Source organism: Bicyclus anynana, chromosome 8, assembly GCF_947172395.1.
Source record: "Bicyclus anynana chromosome 8, ilBicAnyn1.1, whole genome shotgun sequence".
In the NCBI taxonomy this organism is placed as follows: domain Eukaryota; kingdom Metazoa; phylum Arthropoda; class Insecta; order Lepidoptera; family Nymphalidae; genus Bicyclus; species Bicyclus anynana.
In genome coordinates, this window is record NC_069090.1 from 7,967,733 (window position 1) to 7,994,268 (window position 26,536).

The 26,536-nt window shown below is 35.1% G+C and overlaps 1 protein-coding gene across 1 annotated transcript; it reads left to right on the plus strand.

Moving 5' to 3' along the window:
- Positions 1-218: 218 nt before the first annotated feature.
- LOC112055250 (fatty acid synthase) lies at positions 219-25,112 on the plus strand. The gene is made up of 38 exons (XM_052883266.1): positions 219-472; positions 1,980-2,172; positions 2,941-3,061; positions 3,685-3,888; positions 8,479-8,595; positions 8,764-8,945; positions 9,105-9,247; positions 9,481-9,684; positions 9,771-9,957; positions 10,451-10,613; positions 10,909-11,078; positions 11,946-12,097; positions 12,181-12,513; positions 13,339-13,523; positions 14,087-14,206; positions 14,277-14,386; positions 14,530-14,717; positions 14,825-14,979; positions 15,062-15,313; positions 15,672-15,789; positions 15,885-16,136; positions 16,228-16,659; positions 16,744-16,893; positions 17,008-17,123; positions 17,318-17,468; positions 17,854-18,025; positions 18,180-18,292; positions 18,599-18,763; positions 19,112-19,284; positions 20,002-20,151; positions 21,214-21,414; positions 21,499-21,601; positions 21,713-21,854; positions 22,271-22,421; positions 23,154-23,301; positions 23,505-23,681; positions 23,790-23,892; positions 24,105-25,112. The coding sequence occupies exons 1-38, from the start codon at positions 296-298 to the stop codon at positions 24,710-24,712; spliced, it is 6,981 nt and encodes a 2,326-aa protein (XP_052739226.1). The 5' UTR covers positions 219-295; the 3' UTR covers positions 24,713-25,112.
- Positions 25,113-26,536: the final 1,424 nt, after the last annotated feature.

The window sequence follows — 26,536 nt, forward strand, 5'->3', positions numbered from 1 at the left end:
TTGCACCGTCTACGACCTATTTTTTCAATCGTCAGAATGAAGATTTTTTGAGGACATTTTATACAATGAATATGTCGGTACCTACCTACACAATAGGTAAACATCAGTTTTTATTGTTACACGATTTTTCTTATTTTATTAGGTACGTGTATTTTTATCTAAAAATGTCTAAAGACCTGGGCCCGGACCACCTGGCCCACCCGCTATATACGCCTATGCTAGTAGTGAGTCCTTCAAATAGGCTGATAATGATGACTGTATTAATTTTTTAGTATTACACATTAAAGCAAAAGATATGACGCCGACGCCTAATGCATTTCCTCAAGAAATGATGAGAAGGAAAGAAGAAAGAAGTGGTGAAAGAAGTCCTGCAGCCGATTTACCGGGCGATAGAATTGTTATATCTGGCATGTCAGGGCTCTATCCGGAGTGCCACAGCGTTAAAGACTTATCAGATATTCTGTATAACAAGGTAATTATTATCGTTAATATTTATTAAGTATTACATTCATTAATATAATATAATAACCAGCTGGCCAATACGTTATCTTGATAGCTGCCTAATATAAGTAATTAACATCAAACCAATAACAACCTCATTTTTCGTATTCCGTAAAGTTAATTGGTAAGAACAATCACAATGTCAACTATGAAATGTCATCTACCTACTTCAGGATATCCACGAATTATCAGTAGCCACGGGATGATATTTTTACCTTTAATCTCAGATTGATCAGTTAGCATTAAATAAATAGTGAATAAGATATCACGTGACTTGAAAATTATTAACAATAACTACCTAGTTGGTAAATAATTTCGTATATGTAGACTAACATACGCCAAAGTTAGAGAATTGGTCTGCTGTTTAGTTATACATAATAAAAGAATTTATTTTGACTAGAGATTTAATAAAGAACGGAAAACTGTGACTATTTTCAGCTTTTTTTGTCGTATAACGAAAAAGTAAGTAAAATTTCTCTATAACTTGCAAGATCTTGCCCTCTCTAGAACTTGTTCCATATTAGAACGGGTATTTTAAGCTGCTTTAATAGGATCTTACCAAATTTGGCTAGGCAGGGAGAACAACACGAGCAGAGAAGGGTTTTTAATCGATTGTCAAGGAATTTCTTAACCCTACGTCCATTGGTCGTAAGTCCATCCTGATACATACTCACATTCATCTTGAGAAAATGATCTCTGAGATTGCACATCTCACGATTATGGAGATTCTTGGCGTTCAAAAAGCCACGTCCTCCACACTTGTGTAGGATGTACAACCTCAATTCAGATGAACGGGGGTGATGCATCCGGTATGACGTCAGCAGTTTGCCGACTTTACAGTCTTGTTCGGTTTGAGTCCACTTTAGAATGCCAAAAGTGTCGCCTCCACGGAGTGATTTGAGAATGACAGTTTCTGAAATAACTATATTCTCGGAGCTCATTATCCTGCCTCGCTCTACATTGATAACCGCACACTTGTCTATACCAAATTCCATCTCTATGTCATTGCTAAAGGTTTGAGTAATCTTCAGCAATGACACTAGGTCTGAACGCTTACGCTTTGATGCATACAATTTGAGGCCATCCATGTAAAGCAAGTGAGATATGAGCTCATCACCCCTGCGAAGGCGAAAGCCTAGCCATGAATCTCGCAGTAAAGTACTGAGAGGATTAAGAGCTATCCAAAACCATAAAGGGCTCAAACTATCGCCCTGGAAAATACCTCGCTTAATCCATATCAGTTCAGTCGACTCAGAAGCTCCTGGGTGACGAAGGATCGTCATCCACTGTCTCATACATGACTCAAGAAAAGAGCATAGTGTTGTATCGACCTTGTACATATTATTACGAATAGTTTTATGTGTGTAATGTAACTTTACCTCTTTGTATTATCAGTATAGATTAGTAATGGAGATTGGCAAGAGTTCAATAATAATACGCACAATTTAACTTATAAAATGCAGTATAACCTATTCTAGATAAACCCAATCAACAATGATAAATCGCGCTGGGAGTTTGAGCACCCCGAAGTATCTCAGTACTCCGGCAAAGTGCCCGGGCTTGAACTGTTCGATGCGCAGTTTTTCAAAGTCCACTACCGCCTTAGTCATAACATGGACCCAATGTCTCGCAAGCTAATAGAGCAAGCCTATCAGGCTATATATGATGCCGGTAAGATTGTTTCGGTGTTTAAGTTTTTCAATTCATCATCATAATCATCATATCAGCCGATAGACATCTACAGAAGGACATAGGCCTTTTATAGGGACTTCCAAACATCACGACCCTGAGCCGCCTGCATCCAGCGAATCCGAAGGTGGGGGATCGACTAACACTGCGCTTTCTAGTGCGAGGTCGCCATTCCAGCAACCAGGGACCTCTACGTCCATCGGCTCTTCGAACTATGTGCCCTGCCCATTGCCACTTCAGCTTTGCGACTCGTTGAGCTACGAGTATGTCGGTGACTTATGCGGATCTCCTCATTTCTGATTCCATCATGCAGAGATACTCTGATAGCTCGTTCCATCGCCCGCTGTGTGACTCTGAGCCTTCTTATGAGGCCCATAGTTAGCGACCAAGTCAATTATTTTCATTTATATTTATAGATTTACGATAAAACCTTTGAGGGATAAATAATATTTATATGATCTTACTCCAAACTTCAAAATATTGCTTTTAGAATGTCGATATCCAGATAGAAAGGATCTATTTTCCAAAAATTAGGTAATAACTTACATAAAGCCATGCTAACGAGCACTGATAAATTATTATAATTAAGTACTTATTTCTTAACTAGCAGACCCAGTCAAGCTTCGCTTTGACAGTTACGAAAGCAACCAAGCACAAGAAAGCTATCGGCGACAAACAAATAATCATTATCTAAGAAGAGTTATTATGATTAGCACAATAACAACTTATATAAAGTTTCTATTTAATCAGGTGTTTGTATCGAAGACGTTTTTGGAAAAAAAGTCGGTGTCTTTATCGGAAGTAGTATATTAGAGACGGAAAAACTTGGCTTTTATCACGCAAATGATAAAACTGGTACCAGTATTCCAGGGTACGTATACGATTTACAAAAAAATGTGCGGTCGGTTAAGCATCGTCAGGGACGAAGTTCTTTTTTAAAATTATACATAATTTCTTAAAGTTATTAAAAATGATAACAATAACAAAATAAAACCGGCCAAGTGCGTCTCATACTCGCGCACGGAGCTACATGAAAATCGACCTAGTTCTCTACAAAATAACGGTGACATTTCCTTAAGCGTGGTCTTAAAAAATCTATTGAGTGCGGTTGATCACAAAGTTTGTACATGTTACCGTTAATTTGTAAAATTTATAATCTTACTCGAAATAATGTAATCTGTCGATATATTGTGAACTGAACATACTGTTTACAATTTAACCAATCAGGGGCAAGTTCGGACAGTTGACGTTTTAAGATTGCAATTTAACGGTTTCACTTCGATAGATTACAATATACCGAAAAATAACACGTTAAATTGTAATCAGCATGTTCAGTTCACAATATATTGACAGATTACAATATCGCGAGTAAGATTATAGGATTCTGGGCTACCGATATAGAATTCTATTATAATGGACTTCATGTCGAGGGTCAGGCCCACCCTAGGAAATAATTCTAGATACGTCAATGACAGAGATACCTAATATTAACAGGTGCAGTAGGTCAATGTTTGCGAACCGCATCTCTTATTGGTTGAACGCCAAGGGCCCTTCTTTGGGTATTGACGCGGGCACGTGCAGTTCTACTCAGGCGTTGGAGCAAGCTTACTTGGCCATCAAAAGCGGTCAGTGTGAGGCTGCCATCGTCGGAGGGGGATTTCTTTGTATGCATCCTCACACGAGTATGCATTTTGGGAGGTAAGAAAAATCCATTTTGTATTTATTTCCATTCACATATTTATTTACTGAATTACATTCATTCGTCAATAGAGAAATAATTTTTCAGAGAATATCATGTCAAAGATAATATAGATTTCGTTGATTTGTTTAGAGTTTATATGTTATTAAGTCGTAACGAAAACGTTTAAAAATTCCAATACTGCAGGTCACACATGTTATTTACTTACTAGCTGAATCGGCAAACTTTGTTCTGCCTTATCGCTATTAAGACTATTTCTTAATAGGTGTCCCATAATTAATGGTTAAAATGGAAATAGTAGATGCACCACAAGTTACCAATAACTGCATTAGTAAGTTTAGGCAAGTAGGAAGATATTGTAATACTTTTTGAAGAAAAAAATTGGAATGTGCACACTTAAAGAATTTTTTCTTGTATTGAAAAATTAGAACTTCTGATACATGTTTACCAGCAACGTTTATTTAGATTTTAAAATTAGTTTATATGAGTTTTACAACGTATATAATAATTTATTTATTATTTTATATAATTTATTCTTTGTATATCATATATTATGTTATTACTATATATTCAAGATTGCATTTAACTATTATTTCCTATTTAAGTATACAATATATGTTTATTTTTTTAAAATACAACAGTATTAAAAATTTAAAAATTGGTTTCCTTAATGCTGGATCTCTTGGTTCAAGGCATGACGAGTTCTTGGTTGCTATGGATCGCTTTAGGGTAGATATCATGGCAATCAATGAAACCTGGTTGCGAGCTGGTGAGGAAGGTCGTGCCCCAACCGTTCCTGGGTATAGTTCATATTCCGCGTCCAGACACTGTTCGTGGCGGTCGTGGGGGAGGCGTTGCTTTCTATATTAAGCGAGGCCTCAGAACCAGAACATGTTCGTTTCCCCGACATGAAACAGTGGAACAAATGTGGATAAGCCTTAGTGTGAACTGTCATAAAATTGCTTTAGGTACGGCTTATCGACCTCCATGGCTAAATACTGACCTGTTCTTGGATGTTCTGACCGACACTATGCATTCATTGTCTAACTACGATCATGTGATATTGCTGGGAGATTTCAACATTAATTTATTAAATAAAAACGACTCTAAAACAATTAAATTAAACACTTTTTTCAACTATTTACAACTAACTCAACTAATATCCACTCCAACACATTTTACAGAAACAAGCGAGTCTTTAATTGACATCATATCGACAAATCTCCCAGTAAAAAACATCAACGTAGTTCATATACCGTCATTGGGTAAACATGCATTTCTTGAATGTGTTTTTAATATAAAAAGGAGTAAAATCCCTCCTAAATATCTTAAGTCGAGACCGCTTAAAAATGTATGCCAAGATAGTTTTAATAAAGATCTGAGCATTATACCTTGGGATAATATTTCCTCTTTAGACTGTGTTAACCGAATGGTTTCATCATTTAACTGTTATGTGTTGAAGCTATTCGATAAGCACGCTCCTAAGAAGTCATTACTGATTAAAGATCGTTACAGTCCGTGGTTAACGCACAACGTAAAGCTAATGATGACTTTGAGGGACGAAGCACATGCAAAATGGCGTAACAATAAGTCGGAGTTAAATAAAATTTGCTATAAAGAATATAAGCATTTAGTTATCGAATCCATTCACAATGAAAAACGAGCATATTTTTCACATAATGTTAATAGTAAAATTAAATTCCCAAATGTTATGTGGAAAAATTTAAAGACTACAGTACTACCCAACAAAAACATTGCATTACCAGCTCATTTCACCGATCCTGATTCAATAAATGTGCAGTTTCTTAATGTTCCCGGTTTTAACTTTACATCTTTTTCCATGCTTACATATTACGAATTTAATCGTCTATATACTGATACTTTTTCTCTATCCACTATCTCTGACCTAAGTTTATTAAAAATCCTTAAAAACCTTCATTCGAATGCTGAGGGAACTGACCAAATTACTCTTGACATGTTATTTATGATGTTACCACATTGCGTAGACACTATTAAATCCATTATTAATATGTCAATCACTACCTTTGTTTTCCCTAGTGACTGGAAAACTGCTTTAATACGTCCCCTACCTAAAATACCGGACCCCCAAACCCCAAAGGACCTACGACCAATTAGCATTTTATCTTGCTTCTCAAAAGTCTTAGAAAAAGCTGTACATCAGCAAGTTCTAAGATATTTGGAGAAGCAGCAGATCTTGCCGGATTACCAATCAGGTTTTAGGGCTGGTCGTGGGACTGTGACGGCTCTCCTGGACGTTACAGACAACATTCTTAAATCGCAGGACTCAGGTATGTGCACTGTTATGGTGCTCCTCGATTTCTCCAGAGCATTTGACAGTATAAATATCGCACTTCTATTATCTAAGTTATCCTACTATGGGTTTGATGTTAATGCTGTCAAGTGGTTTGACAGCTACCTGAGTAATCGTACGCAGTTTGTAGAATTAGGATACGAAGATGGTAGCAAGCGTCGTTCAGCGTCAACTTCTGTCACCAGAGGCGTTCCACAGGGTTCAGTTTTAGGTCCGCTACTTTTTATAATCTATTGTGCAGATATTATACATGAAATTAGAAACTGCAAGTACCATATATATGCGGATGACTTGCAAATATATTACTCATGTAAGCCGGAGGACATAAACCAAGCTGTGAATAGTATTAACGAAGACCTTGATCGAATTGCAAATTGGTCTGACCGCAACTCTCTTGTCCTTAATCCATCGAAGTCCAAGTTTATGTTATTCGGTACAAATAAACTCTTGCACAAAGTCAACTTGGCTACTGTTAACATACATATTAAAGGCAATACATTGGATCGAGTTTTCAAGGCGCGTAATCTTGGTCTATTGATGGACTCAGATCTTAGGTTTGAAGACCATGTTGCAGAGGTAGTTCGTAATTGTTTCTACCGACTAAAAATCATTTACAAAATACGTAACTACCTCTCCCAAGAGCTGCGTATCCGTCTAGTAGAAGCCTTAGTCCTTTCTAAGCTGAACTATGGAGATATTGTTTATGGCCCGCGACTTCTATGCAGGACTAAACGTCTAATACAGCGTGTGCAAAATGCTTGTACTCGTTTTTGTTTTGATGTTCCCTCAAAAGCACACGTCACTCCATTTTTAAATAATTTTGGGTTACTAAAAATGAGATCCAGACGAAAGTATCATTTGGCAGGCCTACTTTTCGGTGTTTTTAATCAGGGTAAACCACTATACCTTCTAAATAAATTCACTTGGGCGGGTGATGGTGGCGGAACGGAGCGTCGAAGCTGCCGTAATCAATTACGGATACCACCTCACCGTACTGCCGCCTTTAGAGGTTCATTTACCTACTCCGCCACTAAATGTTGGAATAACATTCCCCCTCCATTGAAAAATCTTAAGTCTAAATTCGCATTTAAAAAACTGCTAAAGAGATTTCTACTTGAAAAGCAGATTGAATTCCAACATCATGTGGCGGAGTTTTCTTTCTTATAGGTAAATAACTGTAAATTCTGTATAAGAATTGCATAAATTTGTAAATACCTTTGTATATATGATATAATTTTATTTTTAATATTTTTCTTCTCACGTTGTTATTCTTTAGTATGGTATTTTATTGTCTTTCCCTTTTTATTTTAGTTAATTGTAATGTACTATTTTAAGTTTAAGTTATTATTATTGTTTATTTTAGTTAATAAGGTTGTTGTGTGCTGTGTTTGTGGCGGCATCTGGTCAACGGTTCCAACTGAAAACCAGCGCTGCATGCTCTTTTTATTTAAAGAGTATGTAGCATTATGCTGAGTTGGATCCGTTTACTGGGTTGTGCCACACATCGCAGGATATTGTTATAGAACAAATTGTGTTGTGTGGCATAATTCACTAATAAAGCTTTTTTCTTTCTTCTTCTTTCTTTTCTTTCAACTTTGGAACTACAAAGAGAACTAGATACAAGTTTTATACCAACTTACAAATCAAAATAATCTTCAGTTCCATACATTTATTTACAGGGTTTTTATTGAAATCGGGTCATCTTAATTAAAGAAAAGTAATTATTGCCCTCATAGCTTCTTCTACAAAACAATTAAAACATTATTTATAAAAGTAGTATTATACATACAGTAGGTAGGTATTGGTAATTTATTCGTAATGTTTAACAAAAATCAGACTCTTAAACTCTTAACTACTGCAGCTACTGCATTGAAAAAACTGATTTAAGATGGAAAACATTTTAAAATCTGAAAAAAAAATATAACTTTTCACCCTAGGGATTTATTCAAAACTATTCAAATCAGTTTTAGATAGTTAGGTGTTGCATTTACCATTGGCGTTTTGTTCATTAATTATGGGACACTTTGTATATTATTAATAATCTAGGTACCTATTATATTTTCTCTCAGACTGCAAGGTTATTTTCGTAGAATTTTAAAATGACAGTAACTGTCGAACTCCTTTGCGATTGGTTTAATTTAATTAGAATTCAGTTAAGAACGAATGTAATTCATCATCAACCCATATTTGGCTCACTGCAGAGCTCGAGTCTCCTCTCAGAATGTAATAATATTTTACAAAATCTGATTACTTCTAGGGTCATAAAATTGAATACTGACGATAAGATCAAATCATTTGATACTGAAGCAGCTGGGTGTGCAATGTCTGAGGCTGTCAACGTTCTGTTTCTTCAAAAAGCTAAAGATGCTCTCAGGTATTTCACAAAAACTATTGGCGTTGTTGATTACATCTATTCAAAGTTGAATGGATGTAATCAACAACGCTAAGGCTTACAAGTGTAAGCCTTACTTGAATATTATAAGTTTTCGTTAAGTTATTAAAAAAAAATCTAAGAAGACTAAAAAATATTTTTTTTATTCAGAATTTATGCTGAAGTAGTACATGTAAAATGTATTTACACGTCGTCTCTACAAGATGAAACTAAAGGTCAAAAGTATAGCTTTTATAGAGACCCTGAAGACATGGCCGATTTTTTAAACACTTTCTATCAAGAAATACAAATACCACCACAAGTCGTTGAATATGTCGAAGCTTTTGGTTTAGGTAATGTCGAGTTTTATTTAGTAATATCTGTGTTTGTAAAATGTTATCAATTATGTTACAAATATTTAATGTTATGTCGTTAGTCTAGCGGACGCCCGTGAAATTTAGCTTTTTACGTGAACCATGAATTTTTCCGAGATAAATCTGCTTTTATTATAGGTGAACTAAAGACGGATAAAGCAGAACTTGAAGCTATCGAAAAAGTGTTCTGCAATAACAGAAAGAGTACACTTTTGGTGGGCAGTGTTATGTCAAACATAGGATATACAGAGTCAGCATCGGGGATATCTAATATAACAAAGGTGAACAGATAATATTATATTGTTTACATTCATTTTTAGGTAGACTTTAGTAATATCGCACTATTTTATTATGGATTCGAAGCATCATTATCATCATCATAGCCGATGGACGTTCACTGCAGGATATAGTGTTTGTAGATACTTCCCAACACCATGGTCCAGCGACGCCTGTATCCAGGGACTTTTAAACCATTGTAACAAGTTTTTCTAATATATGCTTATTTAATCAACAGGTACTTTTAGGATATCACAATGGACTACTCGCAGGAAATTTAAACTGTGAGTCGCCGAGAAACGACATATCAGCATTGCGAGATGGTCGAATGCGCATTCTTACTGATCACCAGAGTTTTGGACGATCGTACACCGCTGTTAACGGTCTATCTGTAGGAGGAGTTAACGCACACGTTCTTTTAGATGGTCATTATAAAGCCAAGGTATTATATTATGTAGTTAAACACAGTGTAAACAACAATTTCAATATACCGTTATAATATATATATTTTGTTTATATATGTTTTAGGACCCTACGCGTTACAAGACAAAAATTCCTCATTTAGTTGTCATATCTGGTAGACAGGAATCTTCCGTGGAAAAAATACTTGAAGATTTAAAATCACGTTCTGTAGATCCTGAGGAAATAGCCCTTCTGCACAATATTCATAAAACCCGAATTTCTGGACATTTGGGGAGAGGATACATTGTTCTCGGTGAGACGCTTAGAGATATGTATCTATATGTTATCGTTAAATTATAATCTCATCTCATCTAACTTGAAGTATTTTATTTGACTGACTTATGTGTTTCTTTCCTAACTCTATGGACAACGAACGGTCTGCTGTAAAGCCGACCAATCAGGGGCAAGTTCAGACAGTTGACGTTTTAAGATTGCAATTTAACGGTTTCACTTCGACAGATTATAATATACTGGAAAATAACACGTTAAATTTTAATCAGTATGTTCAGTTCACAATATATCGACAGATTACAATATCGCGAGTGAGATTATAAACTAAAGTAGTTTACAATTCAAGAATATTTAAAATTCAATGGTGAAATAGGGGTTGAAAGTTTCCAAGCGGATGAAGTCGCGGGCTTCCGCTATTTAAAAGATTTTTTTAAAAATTGACGTCCTGTTCCATCCGATTTTAAACATATTATAGATGCCTCGAGCTTTACTTAATTTAGATGTATGTTTTCTAGACACAAATGGAAATGACGAAACTATTTGTCTAAGCGAACGATTGGACGACTTCGACGACGCTAAGCGACCGCTGTGGTTCGTATACAGCGGAATGGGCTCCCAGTGGGCTGGCATGGGAGCAACTCTTATGAGAATTCCAATATTTGCCGCTGCTATTGAAAAGTAAGTTTTCCTGCAATTCACAAAACTTGGAAATCATAACTATCAATCATTTGAGATCAACCTTGTGAAAAATTCCTGATTCTTTAATGTAATATTTTTTTTGGTACGATTTCAAAAAAATAAATCTGGCTAGAGCGATTTATCACCGTCAAAACCCCCCGCATACTAAATTTCTCTTCGTAACTTTAAAAATGATTAAATTTATTACGTAAAGCGCAAAAATTATTTTTATATTTTCAATGCTTAATTTGACTCGGCTATAACTAATCTATAATCTATTTTTCTATTATAACAGGTGTCGCCAGGCCTTGGAACCTAAAGGAGTAAACATCGTTCATATAATTACATCTCCAGACAAAACTATATTTGACAACATTCTAAATTCTTTCGTTGGAATTGCTGCTATTCAAATCGGCCTCACAGATGTATTAAGGGCCTTGGGAATTCTTCCTGACAAAATTATTGGTAATCTTATATTTAAAAATATCTAATGTTGAGGTGTGTCTTAAAATAGATAGATGTTTAACTGCAAACATAATTACAGTGTTAATAATAAATACTTAATTTTAAAAAAGACATTACTTTTTATACGTCTTACAGCTTGAGGCTAAGCCCTACGTCTCGGTGGACAAGGAGTTGTTTGTAAAATTTTTTGAAGAATAAACCATCAATCAACATACTCCTAGGTCGCGTCTCAGGTGTTGTGCCCTCGCGAATGATAGAATTGAATAATTGTTGAATTGCTTCATGTATCGGTTTCTACCCGCCATCAAAAGTTCTGCTGTGATTCCGTCCTTACCTGGCACCTTATTGTTTTTCAGATCGAGAGTCGTACTAATCTCGTATAGATTGTTGTCCAGGCTGCCTTCGGTACAGTGTTGGGTCAACTTGGCTCTAGAATATTAGGACAAATTGTCAACAGGCAGTTGAGTTGTGTATAACTGTCCGTAAAACTTCTCGACCTCACTTTAAAATCTTATAAATAAGACTACCCTATTCGGTCTTTAAACGTGTCAGATGTTTCTGTCCAATACACAGTAATTTATGAAAATTACTGTGTCTCGCAAGTATTTGCGCTCGTTATTGAATTTCGCAAGTCTCTGGAATGCGGCTTATATCAATCGTAAGCATATGGACTGAAAGACTGAAATCTCATTTGTTGTCTCTCTTCCATGAGCTGTGTTTGGTCTAAGAGTTTTGATTATTTTCATACGGTGGGTCTTAAAGAACTTAGACATAACTGTATTGACAGTTTTCATCAGCCAAATACGAAACATATTATAAAAATTTGTCCAAATATACAAAGATTTTTATATTTGCTAATATCCACAGGTCACAGTGTGGGTGAGCTGGGCTGCGCGTACGCAGACGGCTGCTTCACAGCCGAGGAGATGATCCTGTCTGCGTACAGTCGCGGGCTGGTCTCTGTGCAGACTCCCTTCATTCGTGGATCCATGGCTGCTGTGGGGGTTGGCTTTGAACAGGTATACATTCACATTTCAAATAAATATTTCACCAATAATATCTACTTACATAAAACATTGATTATATTATTGTTAATTTACAGATTTCTAAAATGTGTCCACCTGAGATTGAAGTAGCGTGCCACAATAGTCCCAACTCCAGCACAATATCTGGACCCGTTGATATTATGAAAGGATTCTTGGAAAAACTAACTGCAAAAGGAATATTCGCCAAGGAAGTGTCATGCTCCAACATTGCATTCCATTCGAGATATATCGCTGACGCAGGGCCAGGATTGCTGAAATATTTGAGTGAAGTTATTTCGTCACCCAAAGAACGCAGCGAGCGCTGGGTTTCCACTTCGGTTTCACGAGAGAAGTGGAATGATCCGATTGCAAAATATTGTTCAGCAGAATATCACACGAATAACTTACTTGTGAGTAACATTTCATCATCATCATCATCATTAACAGCTGATGGACGTCCGTCCACTACTGGACATTGGCCTCTTGCATGGACATCAAAACCCAACGGTCTCGAGTCACCAGCATCCTGCGGTTTTGTGCAACCCGCTTGATGTCCTCGGTCCACCTAGTCGGTCGACTAACATCCCCGGTCTCCCCCATGACACCCTTTGTCCCGTCGTTTACACAATCGTTGCCAAAGCCGGGAATAAAGGACTACCGGGGATTAGGGACTGTTTTGTTTTTAAACATAAGCTTAATGCCTGAAGAATTACCATGCTGGTTGGCCGGATGGACGGGTTCATCATTTGCAGGGTTGAATTTTTCGCACCAGTGTCGCCGCTTCCCGACACTGGCCTTTTTTATGCTATATAGGCTTGCGCTTGACTACAATTAAGGCTGATGGAAAGCATTAATGCGGTCTATGTTGGGTGCGTTTATTTAGATGATGCCTATTACTTTGGAGGTGTTTAAATTATAAATGTCAGGAAATAAACGCCGGAAGGGCATTCTAAATTCCAAAGACGTTGGGGGTCCCAAGTTGCTGGAATGGCGACCCCACACCGGAAAACATAGTGTTGGTCGACTCCCCACTAGGTGGACCGAGGACATCAAGCGGATTGCAGGGAGCCGCTGGATGCTGGTGGCTCGAGACTGTTGTGCTTGTAAGTCCATGCAGTCCATGCCTATGTTCAGCAGTGGATGCCCATCGGCTGATGATGATGATGATGAATCCTAACTTATAGTCAATTCAGTTTATTGAAGTGCGGATGTGAGTGAGGTATATTTTGTTGCAGAACGCAGTGCTTTTTGAAGAGACATCGCGACTCATACCTGCAAATGCTGTGGTAGTAGAAATTGCTCCACATGGTCTTCTGCAGGCAATTCTCAAGCGTTCCCTGCCTGAGTCCTGCAAACTTATGACACTAACAAGACGTGGACACCCAGACAATGCACTGCTCTTGTTGGAAGCTATTGGAAAGTAAGATAAGTACTACTGACCAAATCTAAACTCACGCCTGACTAAGATGTAGGGTTTGTAGCAAATTTAAATCTAAGGTTCACGCATAATAAACGAAGTAGGTACGCTTAAGAGTTAGATAGATAGAAGATAGATAAGGATGTATATAAAGCTAGATGCTTCGCTTATGAGATTTGATAACTATTCTATAGTGCAAGCAACATGATACATTATCATGGACATATTTTTGGTGGGATAAGTATAATAACAACATTAGCGACTGTTGGTCATCTTTATAATATATCATAACTCAGGTACTTAAATTAGTTAAATATTATTGTTTTAGTTTTAGTGTAAATAATTGTATTATTAATGAATATATTAATAATACAATTATTTACTTATATATATATATACTTTCCCAGCTTACAGCAAAAAAAAACATAACACAAACGTGTAGTTATTGTATATATATTTATGTAGATATATTGTATGTAGATTTATTTTTAGAAACTCAGAAAGTGGTGAAACTACTTTGATAAAGATTTGTGCATAAATAAGTTTTAAATATTTAATTCTTATAGTCTCTACATGGAGGGATACAACCCGCAAGTGCAAGTCCTGTACCCAAAGGTAGAATTTCCAGTTTCCACTGGAACACCAATGCTGTCACATTTAGTTGAATGGGCGCATCATGAAAAATGGTAAGTTGATTTGTAGTTTATAAGAAACATGACGAGAATGAGTTTCATATAATTAACATTTTTATTCCAGGAATGTAACACTGTTTACGTCACCACACATAAAAATTGCATCTTCATGCAATTACGTTATTTCGATTCATGATGACGCTCATTGTTACTTAAAAGGACATGTTATAAGAGGTATAGCGACACAGTTTAATAATAAATTTATAGAAATAATAATATAATCATTATCATATTTTTATATCTCTTTCAAAAATATTTGATACTTGTTGTTTAGAAAATTTGTATCCAAACATCCAAAGATTATTTTGTAATTTTAGAAACAAATTTATATCCGTTTGCTGCTACTCTGGTGGCAGTTTGGGATACATTAGCCATGTTTCTGGGAGTTCCAAAGAAACAACTCTCAGTTCAGTTCCATGATGTACATTTGCACTCCCAACCCGTGTTGCATGAGCAAAGGCAATTGCGACTGTTTATAAGTTTGCAAAACAGTGGGCGCTTTCAGGTAAATTAAATTCATTAGTTTCAGAGCTGAAGAAAAGTTTTGATGAAGTGCTTAAAATTTGATAGAAGCGGAAAATGTGATTCTAAAATATAATGTTTCACTTTCAGGTATTGAATGAAAATATTAAAGTTGCAACTGGGTATATTATCAGTGAAATAGACAAAGCTACGCCTTTAGAAGAAAAGTTGCATTCTAAGACAGATTTTGCATTGAAATCAAAGAATATTTACGAATTATTGGAAGTCAGGGATTATAATTACTCGTAAGTATGATAATAATTGTTTAACTATTATCATATGATAATATTTAATTTTGTTAAATTAACTACATTTTCTTTTTTATAGGAACGAGTTCCGTAGTATTCACAATGCTAATTTATCGCTAACTGAAGCGCATCTGTTGTGGAAAGAAAATTGGGTAACACTAATCGATGGTATAATCCAACTAAATGCGTTCAGACGCGGGCATGAGAGTGTTTCACAATTACATTTTATAAAAAAAATTGTGATCGATGTCAAAAAACATAATGATACAATCGTTACAGATGATGCACATGTCTTATCGGCGAAAGTGCATGATGATTTTAATAGTACCAGGTAATATATTTTTTCATTTGCTCGAATACTTTTTTTATCCAAGTAAAGAAAGCAAATAGTAATTGGCTCATTGCAGACAACAGGCTAGATATTTCCATCGAGGCGTTATCAGTTTCGTTGTTTAAACATATGTGAAATCTCAACAGTATTACTGTTAAGATTAAAAAAATAGGGTAATATATGAAAGTACGAGAACAAACAGTCTACTGCCACTATATTTAAAAAAATTTAGTTTTTCTTAAAGAACATTTTTGGAGACTAAATTAATGTGAATGAAAAATGAGTTACTGATGTTTTATCATATTATTTTGAGGTGTCCTCAATATTATATCTACAAATATCATTATTATTTGTTTAGATGTGGAGGAGTGATAATTGAAAACATGAAATACTATGACCTACCGTCAATAACTAAAGAACACATTTCTTTAAAAACTTTGAAGTTTGTTCCAAATATCACTTGTAACAAAATTGATGTAAGTACGAAGGACTTACTATGATTTATTTTTGTATTATCACAAAAGACAATACATACATTATCAATTAATTAATATTACAAAATGTTTTGCAGGAAAAAGGTGCTTTATATGTATTTCTGCAAATAGTTGCAGAAAATTTAAATAAACGGGTTATCAATATTGCAAACGTCATCAACAACAACGCTCAAGCAAAGCATAAAGACGTTCAAATAATTATTCATGATATACCTGACTTAAAGATCAATTTATTACAAATTAGTCAGAATGATTTAATAAAAAAGAATGATACTTATTTTAATGACATAGATACACTACTGATAACTGATTTGGCTGCTGATGATAGTGTAAGTACTATTAAAAATAACAATTTAAAATTTTAGATTATTTATAATAAATAAGATAAATATTTAAACTAATGTGGTAATCTTCTAACAGATATGGAAAGTTCTACACCGATTACTTCGTCCTGATACTTTACTGATCAACAAAGAGGAGTACATGAATTCATTAACTATCCATTCCTCTCTGCCATACCGTAGTGTATGTGCTCACACTATTGGTTCTTCACGGCTGGAGCTGGTATTATGGCGACCTTCAGATGTAGCAATTAATACAAGCGCTGTTACAGTGTTTTCACAAGCTGACCTCACTAAAATTTCTGCACAATTGTCTAAACTTCCTCCAAACCACAGACTTGTAATATTCACTTCATATCCAGCTTTTAGTGGATTAAAAGATACGTTTAAGGAGTGGAGAGATAAAGATTGTTGCAAAGTTAATCTAGTTATCAGCAACCACAAATCGTTCGACGAACAAAGTCTAAATCAATTGCCATTTACAGATTTAGCAGTAAATTATTTAAATGACGTAAGTATTACGTAATTCATATTATATTATGTTTAAGTGAAAACATTATTCGTTATTGATATGCATTTTAATAAATATTTTAAGGGTATTTGGGGTGGAGAATATTATTTGCCAATTCAAGGAAACATAGTTAGAGGGAAAGAATTAGCGCTACAAACGTCTTCATTAGATGATATAAATTTTACACGATGGATAGAAGTGAGCCAATCACACCAACAAGAAAATTCAGTAAAGGTAAAGGTATAATATAAGTATAACACCAGACAGTATGAATTTTAATTGACAGATTGAACAGATTGAACAGAATTTTTATTTTTTCATATTGTATGTAATAGACTAAAATTTTAGGTTCATTACGTTGGATTAAACGATGCATACATAAAGAAAGTATTAGGATCAACCGCAAGAGAAAATAACGCCAGGAAACGTTTGGTGGAATATGACTTTAGTGGTATAACAGAGAGGTAAGGAACTATTTACTTCTTTGAAGTTTTAGTACTTTTAAGGATAATGTCATATGCGTTTCAATAAAATACACAGAAAAATAAATCAAAAAGTAAGCTAATTTTAACTGATGATATGAAATTTGTTAAAATGCCAGGAAACAATTAAAAGAAACAGACATTTTTCTTTAATATGTTTTAAATGTATTTTATAGAGGAGAACGTGTCATGGGCATTGTGCAAGAGGAATCAGTCAAAGGTCTCGTCCAGGCAAAGCCTGAGCTGTTGTGGCCGGTGCCTGAGTATTGGACATTGGAGGAAGCAGCCACGGTTCCTTTGGCCTATTGCCTCGCATTCTACTGTCTTGTAATTATGGTTTTATTATGTTTGTTGTAAAGATTATATTATTCATAATAGATTTTAAAATCAACCATTCACTCCAACTTTATTCAGTACTGATTTTTTGTAGTCGGCATCGTGTGTATCATTTCTTATTCTACTTTTATTTTTTTTTCGAATACAGCAAATTTAATTATATTAAGAATTACAAGCAACTGTCTAAAGAACACTTCCACAAATACCGTCAAATGGTTATAAACAATTTTACATTGTTTATTCCAAATGGTTAACTTTACAACCATTTTAAAAATACTCTGTGTCTTAGTAGTGAATCTATCGACCTACCACTCCGAAGGTTTTGTTTTACGCTGATTTAAAACAAATTAATATTCAACCTATTTTGCCTTTTCAGTACTTTAAAAGTAGGCTCTACCATGGCAACAGTGTTTTTGTGCACAGCGGAGCAGGAGCTTTAGGTCAAGCGATCATCTCTATTGCGCTCGCACACGACTGTGACGTTTACACTACAGTGAGCAGTAGTAAGAAAAAGATGTTTTTGCTCACACTATTTCCAGAACTTAAAGGTAAGACCCGTTTACATCAGTTGATCTAGATCAAGATCCTACGTATGGTCGACATTTAACCATTAAATTCAAATAAATATTTTTATGGGTAAGTACCTAATATTATAAAGCTCAAAATGCTAAAAATTAATGCTATGGTAAAATTTTTTTTTAGAGGATCAAATTGGCTTTTCTCGAGATATCGCGTTCAAGTATATGGTTCTTAATAAAACGAATGGAATAGGTTGTGATATTGTAATAACCTCAGTTAAAGGAGACCTGCGAGACGTAAGTTATTATCTGTTAAGCAAACGATGTCCGATTTTTCCTAAAAATAGATACATGACATTTTAACATGAAATTTTAGTTAAGAAATGTTATTATTTAAAGTTATTTTAAATAATAAAATTTCTTTGTTTTTTATATTCTGAAAATATTTATTCATAAGGAGAAATATAAGGCAATAACGCATTTTAAATTTGTTACAAAAATGATTTTATGGGCATCTTACGCTTAAACTACGAGTCGGTACAGTTACACAGTAGTAGACAAACACAACACAGTACCTAATCAATTTTATTGACTTATTTACAGGCTTCAATAGATTGCTGTAAAGTTGCTGGATTTGTGGTGGATATTTCACTTTTATTGGACAATGAAGATTATAGCTTTAGTACATTTTGTTTGCATAAAATTTTCACTTACACTACGCAGCAATTTTCCTCACTATTCGACCCAACATATGTAAAAGAGCTAAACGTAAGAATCTTATTAAAAGTGCTTCAAAAATATTGTTTAATTATACCTATCTTATATACATATAAGTGGCAATAGTTTCTGTTTGTCACCGGCACCTTATTGGTTGCCAAAAGCAATAGCAATAATAAGCAACCATTGACTAGTACCTACTAGTTGTCACCGTTAGTTTTCAATGATCTACTCGTATTTTCCCAAGATCCAATTAAATAGAGGTAGAAAATGTATTAAGTATCGCCTATAGACTATTGTTTTTTTAGTCCAAACAAAAGAAGACAGATCACAGATAGAAGCAAATTGCTATACTTTGATCACTTTCAATGGATGTATTTAAATATTCCGCAATTCCAGAAATTACAATTGATGGTGAGCGAAGGAATAGCTCTCGGCTACGTGCGCCCGCTCTCTCGCGTGACGTACGCGGCGGAGCACGCGTCGCGCGCGCTCCGGCTACAGGCCGGCGGCAGACATGTCGGCCGAGTGCTGCTCGACTTGACTGCGGACGTGTCGTGTGTTCAGCAGAAGTAAGACGTACATTACATACAACTGCTGATTCAGATCCCTTTTGTATTTCAACTTTATCCCTAAATATTTTACTTTTGTAAGCAATTACATAGTGCTGTTAACCTTGAAATAAAACTGACTACCTATACAAGAACATTCAAATAGGTCATACTTTATCTTTGGTAATTATTTTTGACTGCGATCCCACCGGATTTGAAGTAAGGCGCATAAACCGGACCTATATTAAAATGGGGATTACTACTTAGAATATATTGATTTATAAGAGACATTCGGTTAAATAAGGTCAATGTTAACTAATTTATACGTAAAAAAAAAAAAAAAATAAGATTATAAGATTTCAAAATGTATTAAAAATCTTTTATCGTAATTAGATGAAAATTCATACAGGAATTTTAGCTTCCTTACATTAAGCGTGACATTTTCCAAAACATGAACTGTAAACATAAACGCACAAATAACAAAGATATCTCCAATTTTGTTTGGACAAATCTAATGATCATTATGATCTATTATTATCTATTATCGGACTTTTTTCAGGGATCAGTTCCGCAAATCTAACCCTTTAAATCCCCGTAGCTCCGAAAGTAACGATTGCTGATATCCAGTTACTTTTACATAATTGCTTAACTATTAGCATACTTATAATATAAATACAATTTAAAAAAATGACATCATTCCTATTATGTGCTAGATGACAGCGTTTTTCATTGTTTCAGAATAACCTGTTCAGCTGATCGCCTGCAGCTGTTATTGTCGGAGAATGATGTGCTAGGAATACAATTAGCGGACAGGTTAATTAGCCGAGGTGCAAGGAATTTACATCTCCATTGCACCGAAGAATCAAGTGGCCTTTTATTTAGAGTAAAGTAAGTAATTTTATGTGTAAACGTAGGAACGACAGCATTACGAGCTTTCTGACGTTTGTAATACTGGTGTTGAACCAGCACCGAAGGCTTCGTATCTCACATACTGACAGTGAAAACTTCTTAAAAATTTCGTTGGTCTGGGGCCTCAAGCCCTTATTCTGCTAGTCCCATTTCCTATTGAAGGTTATACATCCGTAAAATAATGATAGTGCAGTGTTTGCCCATTGCTCAAAGGCGTCTGTAAAACTCCTCCAGGTCCTTCGGAACCGATTCATGTGTCAGGCCACGGGCGCTCTGTAGTTTGTACGTAATAACAACTAACATATAGAGACTCTCTAGATCTCCTTAATAACCCAATAGGTATATGAAACAGCTGTCGAAAACTTATTTTGATAGTGCCGTCACCCACCCCAACCAACTAGTGGATGAGGCTTGCAACTACACACCCGATTCCAACGCTGAGTGTAGATCTAGACGTCCAAAAAACGTCCTTTACTACCCTGACGACAACATAATGAACGACAAAGCTTCTCGCAGGTAGCACAAACATAAATTACATAACGTCTTTGCCGGCGAAGACGAGGTCCCCGATATCTGACGCCACCCGGACGAGGGCTTTAAAACTCTCGATCTTGAGGGCGCCCGGACTAATACACTCAGCCCAAAACACCCTTCATAAACGTCCTTCTAAGCCGCGGTCTGAGTCTCGGAGGAGGAACCACTGGCATAAGTTCTTAAGCCAGGATGTAGATACCAGGCCGTCTTTTAAATTTAATTTTTTTCTGGATTCCTAGAGCAGCTATTATATCATCATGTCATATTAGGTGTCTTACATTATAAATCCGAGGTATTTCTTTGAATATATGTTATGTCTGTTGGCTTTGAATATATGTCTTTGAATATATGTTATAGTTGCACACCTGTACGCCAACACTTCGAACGCCTCAAATTTAATATTACTTAAGCCATACCGTCCGGTACCTTAACCGGATAACTCAAAGAACGCCAATTAATGATGGTCTTACAAATTCTATCAACCAATTTATTGACCCTAATTTACAGGTTTTGGGAGGATCTAGGAGTGCATTGTACAATATCGTACGGAAAAATATGGGATAAAAACATTTTAAATTTACTGAATAGCAACACATTACAAAAAGTTGAAGGACTATTTTGCATTTTAAACTTGCATGCAGACAATGAAGATCTTACATTATTAGAATCTGTGAATTTGGCCGCACAGAAATCAAATGGATATTTAAAGTTCGTAAAAATATAATATCACTATTTTGAATTAGTAGCAGCTACAATAAAATAGTTAAAATAAATTATTCCTATTCTTTTCAGGTATTTCGCAGTAATTGATGTTGGAAAAGAACATAATGTTACAAGAAAATTAACAACACCGTTCTACCAGTTCATATACATCAAGTTGTCATCGTTGAAAACCGTAAGGACATCTTTAAATTTAAAACCAATCTTTTGTATAGATTCTCTTACCTTCCGTCTTTTATAATTAAAATTGGATGACAAAAGATCTATTGGCCTAATTTATTTACAGATGGAAAATAAAGAATACTTTCTAATTACTTGTGCAATTGATGCCATAGAACAAGCGTTATGTCACAAGCAACGTGTTATAATTGCACATCGCATAAATAAACCTAAAAATAACATATTACAAAAAATTGCTGATTTAGCAGGTAAAATTTGGGTTTTTAACTTTGAAGGTATCGCCATGGAGATTATAATATTTAGGATATTGATATGAGGCGATGCTATTGATACGAAGGCGACGATTTTATTGATATGGATATTTATTCACTTTACTGATTATAACAATTGTATACGGATATAAAATAAAAGGTTTACCAAATAGATGAAGCGATGTGGAATGATAAAGTGGTAAATATGAAATGAATCTGGAATGTGAATGTAGATGGCCTAACCTAAAGTGGGCGAACGAAAGAGTTCGTTCGCCACGAAAGTATATAAATGTCATAATAACTTAGTTATGTTCCTCTAGTATTTATTTAGTTTTTATGGTTAATTTATCAGCTTTGTTCTGTTCCATATATTGTGCATGTATGATGATTATAATAAACTTCCTTTTTAACAGACTTCTCAGTTCCAAATATTATGTTGCCAGAAGTAACTCTCAAAGATATGGGAATGGATTTATCGAAATCTCAAATTGTTAGAGCTTATTTACGTGATGCTTATTATATTTCTTTAGAAGAGTCTGACATACCAATAATAACAGCAAAACAGTAAGTTTTTATAATAACAATAGAAGTTTAGTATTTAATATTAATCATTGAATTAGTGTCACGATAGTGACGTATGAACGAGTAGTATCAGGTAAGACTAATTCATCTCAATAAATTTAAAAAAAAATAATTAATACGCCGAACAGGAAATGAACTATAAAGCTAACAAAATAAAAAAGTAATCTAACATGATAATAATTACTCTAAATCACCGGAGCTCTATCATCTCGAAACACTTACACACGGACACCGCGTGGTTAGTGAAACTCCACCGTAAGGTCCCTTAAATGGATGTCATAAGCATCACTGTTACAGTAGCACTATCCTACAATGTCTTTTATAACACATTAAGGAAAACACATAAACACATAAGGAAAACAGGCAAAGATGCAAATTCCTTTTCTGAAAGTGTGTTCAAAGTGTGTTTCCTCGCAAATGTGTCAGATGACACGTCGTATGAGATACGTGCGCTTTGATAATTACAACCTCTGCTTCTTTACTATATATAGCTCTCGCCTTTGGATCGAGCTGCCTAGGCTGTAATTTTCAACTTACCGCACTTATATCATACTATTAGAACGCGCGTTCTTGTAAACAATTTAAGTATAAATGGATATAATATTTATTATTTTGAAAATTAAAAATGTCATGCAATGCCCATGACTAAATAATTTTTAACCAGTGCCAAATAACCAAGTAAGCATGCGTTATTTTGCTCTAATTACTTTCCAGGTTATGGCAACTAGATGATAATAAGGTACAATGTGAATTCGCTGAAACTGAAGGTTTAAAAACATTCATATCTGACATCCATTGTAATGAGCTCTTGGCTAACCAAGATATGCTATCAATACCAACACTAACTTCAAATAATTCTTTGGTACGTATGCTATTTATTTAGCACTAGCAGATGCCTCTGCAGTTTCACCCGCGTATTTTCAATACTCGTGGGAAAACGGTGATATAAAGTAGTTTATTTAAATTGAAAATGTATACGAGAGAAAAAATAAATGTGACGTAAAAAATATTTATTATTTAATAATTTAACTTGAGAACCTTTTACATCTACATTTAATGTTACAGAGCTTTGGTCAATTTGACCAAAACGCAACATACCTGTGCATAGTACCCGGTGTAGAAGGGCTACACGTGCGATTCCGTGAAATGTGCGAGCGACTCAAGGTGCCCGCGATAGTACTGCAACCGACCGTTGACCGACCGCATGAAACTATAAAAGAAATGGCGCATAAAAATGTCCAGGTCAGATGTAAATGCACTCATAAAAATTAACTTCCTCGTCATCATAACAATAAAACAGAAAAATTGTAATGTAAAATTAAAAATCATTTATTTTTATTGTTATTATAGATTCTTCAGAGAATGGTTCAATTGAAGAAGCGGTTTTATCTTCTTGGATATGAAAGTGGAGTTTTGGTAGCATTAGAAATGGCTGCAATTCTTGAAGATCAAGGTAAAGCTAAAAAATATAAAGCTAAATAATATTATCAGTAATTCGAGCAGGATTATTTCGAACCTCATCACCCACTCTGAATAAATTTTATATTGACCCCGACCACGTGCTTATTGGTGATTTATTTTTAAACTAAAACTACTTATTACATATTTGAAATTTAAATAACTAAGAGATTAAAAGCATAAAATAATCAAAAATATAATTCACAGGTCTGACTGGTACAATTTTTTGCATTGGCGGTGGCCCTGATGAAGTTCTACATGAAATTGTTGAAAAACTATCTAAGTTTGAAACAGAAGAATTATTGCAAGTAGCTATAGCTCATCATATATTTAAATTGATGGTCAACGATGAAAATCCAGAAGATTTGAATTTGGAAAGTGAGCTGAAGAACATCTCAACGTGGAAAGAGAAAGTATCGTTCTGTGTGCAGAAGTTGCTGGGGCGCATTGATCATTCTATTCAGTATGCGAAAGAATATATTGAAGCAGTATACGCTAGACTAGTTCAAGTACGGCGATATCATTCAGAGCCAAGTCCTCTGCGCTCCCTCCTGATATCTATTAGACCTTGGTCACGCACCAATGAGTCTAATAGCATTCCTATACAAAGCTACTCGCAGCAAAAAGTCGTGGAGTACGAGTTGCAAGTTCCTCTGGCGCATGCGGCGCATGACATGCGCTGCGCCGCTATTGTGAACCGCCATTTAGACAAAGATATTCTAGAGGAATTTGATAACAATAATTTGTGTGAAACTTATACTGTTTCGAACTTAGATTGCTTGTCTTCTGTTGATATGGATATAAATAATATTTAGATACTAGGAAACAAATACTTTTATACATTTTACGTCATTTACATCAAATACACAATATCTTAAAATGTTTTGTAAAATCAACCTAGAAACGTTAACTCAATAAAGGCTGAACCTGCCTAATATAGTCTTTGCGTGGACATGCAACATACTTCAAACAAATCAGATAGTGATTTTCCAAAAAATACACATAAAGTATGATGTTATCATTGACGATATAATATTATTATAAGTCAGAAAGTAAGAATGTATATCTGTGTCTATGTGTTAGATTTCAAAGCTGTCACTTGACTGTGTATGAAGTATTGTTTAGGTGTAATATACCTATATACATAATAACAATTACCTAAATGGTAACTATAAATTAAACGATAAAAAATATTGTTTACTGTTTTTCATTTCCTTTTGTTATAGCTACCTAGGTACATACTGCCTCGTCTGTACAATGGTTAGCATAATTATTTGACTTCCTATCTCGAGATCCTGCTGCCCTAATAACTATGTTTGATTAGGTACCTTTAGTTAACATAAAACGAACCGACCATGTAGCTATTGTTAGTAATTTCAAGTCACGGGATTTCGTATTCACTATTTATATCATCACTAGATATCTTATAGTATGACTACCTAAGTAGTAGATATTGCCCAGTTAACAATGTGATTTTCGTTAACAATGGGCTATACGGAATTTGAAAAGTGGGGTTGTTATTAATTAAATGTTAATAATTATATTAGGTAGCTATTCGTAACATAGTCATGGTTAGGTTAGCCGGGCCAGGCGGGTAGGCCGGCTTGTCATGGTCGATCGGGCCGAACCGGGTCGGTTATGGTCGGGCTATGAAATACTGGGCCTTCCTTCTTCTAAGAAATTTAAGAAACGTCGGGCCCGGTCATTATATCATTCAAATTTTATTGTAGTGTTGTGGTTGTGGTTGTGGTTGTTGTTGTTAAATAATTGAATATATTTACCCTAAGCCCGCCATCATGCATTGGAGCAGCGTGGTGTCCCAAGCTCCATATACTCTCACCTATAAGGAAACCTGACCTTTTTCTATCGTAACGTACCACTAACATGGCTTTTAACTATCATTAGAAGTCTGATGTTGGAGATGAAAGACTGTTAATGGAATTCCTCAACGTTTTACAGTAGCTACCTTGTGATTGCGTTCCACTAATTTCTGTCTGTTTTTCTGTTCCTATGAAAAGTGCTTATGAAAAAAGCTTTAAAATAAACAAACGCTGTAGTTGCCCTTACGCTTTTTCATAGTTCCTCTTGATTTATCCAGGATCATCATCATCATCATCAGATCTTGACATGTTCCGATGGAGGACAATGGACCTCTCTTCTTAGGAGTATACCTTTTGAACTACACAGACTAATTGAGAACCTCCTCCTTTTTTTGAAGTCGGAGGAAAGATTTGATTGTTTGTTTGAAAATTGAAAAAACCGATGTGAAAAATTCTTTCACTGTTGGGAAGCTACACTATCCCTAAGTGCTAATAAAGGCTATACATTTTTATATTACATAAAAAAAAATTCTTCCTAAAACTCCAAAAATATAACCCAAGGTGTAAAAAATACCTAATAGTAGATTGTTATACAAGGGGCTAAAAAGACCCATTATATACGAGGTATTTTTAGGGCCCGAGACGAAGGCGAGGGCCGCCTAAATAGAAACCGAGTCTATAATGGGTTTAGCCCCACGTGTTACACTCTGCTTTTCACTACGATTGCGAGAAAATAAAATAGTTTAGTACAATATTCAATGATTTATTTTAATTGAAAATTAAATATACAAAGTCTACAATTTTGGATATTAAGGGAGT